This window comes from Rhinopithecus roxellana, chromosome 12, assembly GCF_007565055.1.
Source record: "Rhinopithecus roxellana isolate Shanxi Qingling chromosome 12, ASM756505v1, whole genome shotgun sequence".
In the NCBI taxonomy this organism is placed as follows: domain Eukaryota; kingdom Metazoa; phylum Chordata; class Mammalia; order Primates; family Cercopithecidae; genus Rhinopithecus; species Rhinopithecus roxellana.
The window spans coordinates 27,165,913-27,174,416 of record NC_044560.1 but is presented as its reverse complement, the minus strand read 5'-3'; the positions used below and the strand labels follow the sequence as shown (position 1 = coordinate 27,174,416).

Here is an 8,504-nt window from a genome sequence, read left to right as displayed (position 1 = left end):
CTGGACTACACTTTGCATAGTGTCTGATGGCTAGGAAGGACTCTATACAAAGTAGTTACTATTATGAGCTATTATATTTCAACTGATGAAAGGTACAAAGAAACTCGCAGGAAAAGGGTCATTGTTGCATGCTGCTCTCTTTAGAGAACACCCAGCAGTAATCCCATACATAGCCAACAAGATATGTGGACGTCAAAAGTGCTCCCATGCAACATACCCAGTAAATTAATGATTCCGCTTCCTTTTCAGTCAAAGCAGTAGATCAGAATTTGAAAAGGAGTAAAGGTCAAGGCCATGATGTCTAACTAACATGGTAGCATCAGTGCCTGGCCCATAGGCCCCCAGTGTCTACTGGCTGAATGGATGGAGGCTGGTTGTTTAACTGTAACACCATACTCTCTGATGATAAGACCACAGTTAGCCAGAAGATAAAGTTTCTGCCTCTAATATTTTTGGGTCTTAGAAAGGAAAACAGTGTGCTAAAGATGATAGGAAACTCAAAACAAGGACCTGCTAATGCTTCCCCCAACTGGACGGAGGCATTGCAACGGATTCCTGGGCAACAGACGGGCAAAGAAAAATGTTTAAAAACAAAAGCAGGCACATAAGGTCATGAATTAGCCCAAAATAACCTGGGACACTGAGCAGACGGATGCAAGCAGCGCACCTGATGGAAATGAGGCCAAGTTGATGAACTGAAATGGCCTCAGCGGTGCCCTCCATCCTGCTTTAGGAGGCCTCAGGATGGAAAAGAGGCATACATTAGTATTATCAGGTTTAAGTTTCCTCACATCCTTAGTGGATTGCTTTCATTCCTAAGTCCCTAAAAAATTGGATACCACTCCACTTACCAGGAGCATGCTTTGGAATGCAGATCTGGAAGCTATTTTTTCCCTCCAGACATTTCATGACTTTGGTTTCTACAACAGCAGGCGATGGTGACACTGCCAAGTTTCAAGAGAAGGGCACCTTATCTGCAAAGTCACGAATCCAAGGATCCACATGGGCTCCCACTGGCAAGGGCGGAAGGAAGTTGTTTGTCTTAGCTTCTTGAAAGATCAGAAGAAGACTGGGAGGTTTGGGTATACAGGTACCTAATTGTACCGTGGTGCAACCCCCAGGGGAAAGACAGCTGGTAGCTTCTCAGAATCAGTAGTGGGTGGGGGCTGTGTAGCAGAGCGTCATAGTAAATACCCATTTGGTTGCAATGAACAGAAACTCAAACCAGCTAAAGCAAAAAGGGGGCATCTATAGGGAAGAAAAGCCAGCTCCTGACGTCCAAGCCTGACTCTTCAGCTTTGCTTAGCCACTGATTCTCTGACCTTCCTCATTTCCTCCCAGTAAACTCTCTGTTTAAGTTAGCCACAGGAGGTATCTGTTGTTTACAACCAAGGGATCTTGAGTGATACAAAGGGTCCTAGTGGAACCCAAGGGCAGGCATTGGAACTGGCCTTCACAAGGAAGGGAACTGGGAATCAGAAAGTCATTGGGAATCAAGGTAACTTTCTCCTGGGTCAGCTGGGAATGTATTCAGCTTCAAATAGCAGAAAATTCAATGTGAGTAGATTGTAAAAATTTGGAGCTCCTCCCGCACCGACTCTGGCTTTATCTGATAGGATATTAACAAACACAAGGCAAGTAGAGACTTGACAAGTGCTTGTGTATTGGGTCTTGTTCTCACCTGCTGCTCTTGGGAACCTGTGGCCACCACATGTGAACGAGCCTAGGCCAGTCGGCTGAAGAATGAGTGGGCCTGCTGAGCAGAGACAAAGTGTGGCAGTGGAAGGCCTCTCTAGACCAGGTTTCTCAACCCCAGTGCTATTGACATTTTAGATCAAATAATTCTTTGTTGTGGGGAGTTCTTTTGTCCATTGTAGAATGTTTAGCAGCACCTTTGGCCTCTACCTCTAGATGGGCACCTACCCTTCCTTTGTTGTGACAACTAAAATTATGTCCAAACATGGCCAAAGTTCTCTTGGGGGGCAAAACTGCTCCTTGTTGAGAACTACTGCCCTAACCCAACTTGCCTGCCAAGGCCAGGTGTATGAGGCCAGGTGTATGAAAGAGGCCATTCTAAATCATCCAGCCCCAGCCAAGACAGTCCAGACAAGACAAGTGTGCAGCTTGATCCATGGAATCAAAAGAAATAATAAATATTTGTCATTTTAAGTCACTCAGTTTTGGGTAGTTTGTTCCACAGCACAAATATATAGATCTGACTACAGTGGCTTAAATAGATAGGGATTTATTTGTCTTATACAATAGGAAGTACAGAGGTAGGCAGTTCATTCATGGTTCAGAGCTCAGCGATGCCACTGGATGCCCACCTGGGCCTTCTTGTCCCTCCATTCCACTATCCTTTGCCCTGCTGCTGGTGTCTGCTGATCCCCAAGGTGGCTGCTCCAGTTTCTGGTCTGAGCTCCAGGAATGAGAAATGAGACAAGATAAAGGTACCAAGGGTGAATGCCTTCTCCTAGAGAAGCTGGAAGGGAAGCCCTCCACAGGGGCTTTTCCTTATATGTCATTAGCCAGATTGGTCCAACATGGCCTGCCCTAGCTGCAAGGGAAGCGGGAGAATCATGGCGATTAGCTTTGAGCCTATATGGTAGAGGAAAGTGATGGCTGAGCAATGACTAGGTAGACTTAGTATCTGCTGAGTAGCTGCAGTATCTGCTGCATTGCCTCTTGGGGTTCTGTGGGATTTTTTGTCTCTCCTTGTTGCATATCTATTCCAGCCTCCTTTTTTTCTGAAGACTGGCTTTGTTTCCCTGAACACAAGTGGGGAAATGGCTGCTCTAGCCCTGGAACTGCATCAAGACTCTCATTTCTATATTTGGGGATATGATACAGTCTAATACCAGGTTCTTTAATGTATTAGGTTTTTGAACATTTCTGAGATTTTCTAGAATATTTGTAAAGTCAAGTTATACTCCCATTTCTTACTGACTTTATTTATTTTTGAGACAAGGTCTTGCTCTGTTGCCCAGGCTGGAATGCAGTGGGATCACTGGGCTCAAGTGATCCTCCCAGCACAGCCTCCCAAATAGCTGTGACTACTGGCACACACTACCACACCAGCTAATTTTTAAGTTTCTTGTAGAGACAGGGTCTCACTCTGTTGTCCAGGCTGATCTGGAACTCCTAGGCTCAAGCAATCCTTCCACTTGAGCCTATCAAAGTGTTAGGATTATGGGTGTGAGCCACCATGCCTGGCCTCTCACTGGCTTTAGATCCTAACCATGTGTAAGACGTGCCTCCTATGGAATATCACACAAAGAGTTTGTCCTACTTCCCCCAGGTTTAATGGGTTTAAAGAATACATTTGGTTTTAAAATATTAAAAAACATTTTGATTGTGCCTTTTTAAAAATAAAAAAAAAAGTAGTCTGGGCGCAGTAGCTCACGCCTGTAATCCCATCACTTTGGGAGGCTGAGGCAAGTGGATCACCTGAGGTTAGGAGTTCAAGACCAGCCTGGCCAACATGGTGAAACCCCATCTCTACTAAAAATACAAAAAATGAACTGGGTGTGGTGGTGGATGCCTGTAATCCCAGCTGCTCAGGAGGCTGAGGCTGGAGAATCACTTGAACCTGGGAGGCGGAGGTTGCAGTGCCATTGCACTCTAGCCTGGGCAACAAGAGCGAAACTCCGTCTCAAAAAAAAAAAAAAAAAGTATTCATGACTTCTGGCTCTTGCATTTTTTTTTTTTTTTTTTTTTTTGGCTGTGTCGCCACACAAGAATGGCAGTGAGGGGATGGATGGATGGAGAGAAGGCAGAACTTGGAAAGAGCAGAGAGTGCAGCAAGGAAAATGGGGGTCTCTCTAAACACGGTGGAACAGGAGTGTGCGTACCTAGGCAGTGTGTGCCCTTTGGTGACTAGGAACTTGGTCTGTCCTTGTGGCCTGGGACTGTAACAACTAGGCCATCTGGTGTATCAGAATGGACAGTATGAGATGGAATTAGAAAACTGGGTTCAAGACCCAAATCTTGAGTTGACTAGCTGTGTAATTTTAGGCAGGCATGTAAGTTCTCAGGGCCTCGGCTTCCTCATCTGTCAAATGGGGAGTGTAATACTATTTACCTCCCAGGGGCTGGGGGAGGATTCGATGAGATGTGTTTTGAAAACTGTAGAGTGCTATATAGATGTTAGTCATGATTACAGAAGCAATAAAACTGATTTGTGTTCTAGATGTATTGTAATAAACTGATTTTTTTTTTTTTTTTTTTTTTTTTTTTTTTTGAGATGGAGTCTTACTCTGTCACTCAGGTTAGAGTGCAGTTGTGTGATCTTGGCTGACTGCAACCACCACCTCCCAGGTTGAAGTGATTCTCCTGTCTCAGCCTCCCCAGTGGCTGGGATTACAGGTCTGGCCAATTTTTTTTTTTTAGACAGAGTCTCACTCTGTTACCCAGGCTGGAGTGCAATGGCGTGGTCTCGGCTCACTGCAACCTCTGCCTCCCAGGTTCAAGTGATTCTCCCGCCTCAGCCTCCCAAGTAGCTGGGACTATAGGCCTGTGCCACCACACCCAGCTAATTTTTGTATTTTTAGTAGAGACAGGGATTCACTATGTTTGCCAGGCTGGTCTGAAACTCCTGACTTTGTAATCTGCCTGCCTCGGCCTCCCAAAGTGCTGAGATTACAGGTGTGAGCCATCCTGCCAGACCATAACTGAGATTTGAATTCACTACCCCGAGGCCCTGATAGTTCCAAGGCTACAGTTTTGCCCTGAGGCTCCAGTACAAGTCTTAGGTTTTCTCCAGTGTGAGTCTGTTGGAACTCTTAAGAGGTTTGATATTTGGGAACATCATGACCCAACGTGGAACCACATAATTTTATATCTACCAGGCCTGGACATCTGGGTCACACACTTCTATTCTTCATATACCTGAGTTCATGTACATTCATAGGTATTTTTTAAAAAGAACGCTTCTCCCCACACACTCCAAAATATAACACTGTTCAAAATACCAGTCTAGAAAGCGAAACACTAGGGTAACAATCTTTAAAGTCCTACAAAAGCAACTCAGTATTTTGACACAGATGACACAGAAGAGTCACATGAACTCACACAGGATCACACAAGGCTTGGTGGGACGAGGTTTCTCTAGTACTTTCCACTGGGCTTAGAATGCAAAAGGCTCTGGCTGGACTTGCTGGAGGTCTCTTTTCTCAACATCTCTCTTTCTTGTTCCATCTTTAGGGAGGCTTTTCTGGTTCCAACCTTTAACAAGCAAGAGAAAAAACACACAAACTCCATTGCAGCAAGACTCCAATTGTTCCACTCAAGTGGTTTTGTTATTTTTAATTTAATTAAATTAATTAATTTATTTTTTGAGATGGAATCTCGCTTTGTCGCCCAGGCTGGAGTGCAGTGGCGTGATCTCGGCTCACTGCAAGCTCCGCCTTCTGGGTTCATGCCATTCTCCTGCCTCAGCCTTCCGAGTTGCTGGGACTACAGGTGCTGCCACCACGCCCAGCTAATTTTTTTGTATTTTTTTTTTTTTTTTTAGTAGAGACAGGGTTTCACTGTATTAGCCAGGATGGTCTCGATCTCCTGACCTCGTGATCCGCCCACCTCGGCCTCCCAAAGTGCTGGGATTACAGGCTTGAGCTACCACGCCTGGCTTTATTTAATTATTTTTAACATGAGGAGGACTATACACGTTCCATGTATTTTATTGTATTGTACTTATTTATTTACTTATTTATTTATTTTTTTTGAGATAGAGTCTTGTTCTGTGGCCCAGGCTTGAGTGCAGTGGCATGATCTCTGCTCACTGCAACCTCCACGTCCCAGATTCAAGTGATTCTCCTGCTTCAGTTTCCCAAGCAGCTGGGACTACAGGCACATGCCACCACGCCCAGCTAATTTTTGTATTTTTAGTAGACACGGGATTTCACCATGTTGGTCTGGCGGGTCTCAAACTCCTGACTTCAAGTGATCTGCCTGCCTCAGCCTCCCAAACTGCTAGGATTACAGGCATGAGCCACCACACCTGGCTGGTTTTGTTATTTTTTTGTACACAAAATAAAATGTTGTAAAAAAAAAAAAAATATATATATATATATATATACACACACACACACACACATACACACATAGATATGAGCAAAAAGACAAAACAATTTATTATCATCACATTACTCAAAGATGAACCTTAGCCTTAGTAAGGTTTTGGGGTGCACCCTTCCAGGTATAAAGATATTGCTTTCCCTTTCTCTATTTTCTTTTTCTTTTCTTTTTTCTTGATATGGGGTCTCACTGTGTTGCCCAGGCTGGAGTGCTGTGGAGCAATCCTGGCTCACTTGCAGCCTTGACCTCCTCAGGCTCAGGTGATCCTCCAACCTCAGCCTCCCAAGTAAGCTGGGACTATGGGTGTGCACTACTATGCCCAACTAATTATTTTATTTTATTTTTTGTAGAGACGAGGTTTTGTCATGTTGTTCAGGCTGGTCTCGAATTCCTGGGTTCAAGTGATCTGCCCTCCTTGGCCTCCCAAAGTGCTGGGATTACAGGCGTGAGCCACCAAGCCTCGTCCATTTACATGTTTTTTAGTTTGAAACCAGGAGGTTATTATGGTAAGCACATTCATTGTGATGGTGTTTCTCCTGAAAAACTGTTACTGAATTGAATGTGTCTAAAGTCTCTGATGGCTTAGAACTGGGTGTCCAATCTTTTGGCTTCCCTGGGCCACAATGGAAGAAGAAGAATTGTGTTGGGCCACAGGTAAAATACACTAACACTAACAACAGCTGATAAGCTAAAGCAAAAAAAAAAAAATTATCCCCTAATGTTTTAAGACAGTTTACGGAGGCCGGGCGCAGTGGCTCAAGCCTGTAATCCCAGCACTTTGGGAGGCCGAGACGGGAGGATCACAAGGTCAGGAGATCAAGACCATCCTGGCTAACATGGTGAAACCCTGTCTCTACTAAAAAATACAAAAAACTAGCCAGGTGAGGTGGCGGGCGCCTGTAGTCCCAGCTACTCGGGAGGCTGAGGCAGGAGAATGGCATAAACCCGGGAGGCAGAGCTTGCAGTGAGCTGAGATCTGGCCGCTGCAGTCCAGCCTAGGTGACAGAGTGAGACTCCGTCTCAAAAAAAAAAAAAAAAAAAAAAAAAAAAAAAAAGAAAGTTTACAGATTAGTGTTGGGCTGCATTCAAAGCTGTCCTGGGCCACAGGGTGGACAAGCTTGGCTTAGAAGAAGGAAATGAAGTCTATTTAAGGGGGTCTGTTTAACCTCTTGAGCACTTCCCAGATCAAAGGAGGGGGCATCCTGGCGGCCATGTGCATGACCCCACTCCCAGGCTGTATTTGTTGGACACTTGGCACAGCCGGGCTTTTCCGATGCCCACTCCCAGGAGTCGGGGTAATGGGCTGTGAGATGCCACTCACTCCCTGGGCTGGCCCTTTGAACTGAGGGACTATAAGGTTGTCCTTTCCCGTCACACGACTGGAGAGAGAAGAAGTCAGCAGAGGTATGGAGAGGGGCAGAGAAATGACAGAGACGTGTGTGTGCCCGAGTGCGTGCATGCATGAGAGAGACGATGCCTGGGCTATCCTAGTTCTCTCCCATAGCTTTTATGAGGCATTCATTTCTGTATCTTTATAAAAGCCCCCCGCTCTGCCCCCTTTCTGAGTAGGTTTTTGTTAACTGCAACCCAAGATCTCTCTCTCAAACAATTCTGGACACACTGTAGACACTACTGTGGCTTGCACATTTCTTGCCAACAGGATTTCCCTTGCCGACCCTGTCTCCTGCAAAGCTTTGCCACCAGCCTTCAGGCTGCACATACACCTGAGGCAAGAGGGCTGGGTGGCCAGTCGCGTTTCAGCTCTGCCACTCACTACGTGATCCTCAGTTTCCTCATCTGCCAAATAGGGATGAATATCCATCCTGCCTTCCTCAGAGGGCAGAGAGGAGATTCTGGGAGGATTTCAATGGAAGGGTCTGTTAGGACTATCATTGAAGCTCTTTCCACCTTAAGATGGATTTAAAAATCACCTCCTGAGGCCCATGGCAGTGGCTGATGGGAGCCTCAAACGTGTTTTGAGACTGCATTCAAGATCGTTTCAGGGCAAGAAAGGGTAAGTCAGTCCCATACCAGCCCACAAAGTAAGTATTTGTGTGAATGCCCAGGGAAAAAGAAAATAGATAGCAAACTCAAAAGCCTTCCCCCTTAAACAACCCTCACTTTATATTCCTTTTCATTTGATTTTCAATAAAATTGCCTACTGTGGATGGTTTCCAAATGCCAGTGCCCTGAGCCGGTGTGGAGTTGCCTGTCAGAGTTGGAGCCGGGGAGTTTTTTAAAGAGTCCCAGGTCCCCGGTCCCCAGCCCCAGGGCTGCCAGGAGCATGGGATGGGAAGCACCAGGGAAGGGGCTTTGGTTCTCTTCAGGAAGTGACAAGGGATGGGGCAGCAGAAGGCAGCCAGGACGGCTGCCCTGGGAATGGGGAATGTGAAATGCACAGATTCCGTCTGAGATATTTGGAACCATGT

General features: G+C 45.7%; 1 protein-coding gene across 1 annotated transcript in view; it reads right to left on the bottom strand.

The window, feature by feature from the left end:
• Positions 1-2,532: 2,532 nt before the first annotated feature.
• The window catches only part of FHAD1 (forkhead associated phosphopeptide binding domain 1), a 160,624-nt gene continuing 154,652 nt past the window's right edge, over positions 2,533-8,504 (bottom strand). The window contains exons 31-32 of the mRNA XM_010370076.2: positions 5,071-5,223; positions 2,533-2,557 (exon numbers count right to left, since the gene is read on the bottom strand). Coding sequence (XP_010368378.1) covers positions 5,107-5,223 — 117 coding nt within the window. The 3' untranslated portion in view covers positions 2,533-2,557; positions 5,071-5,106. The remainder of the gene's footprint in view (positions 2,558-5,070; positions 5,224-8,504) is intronic.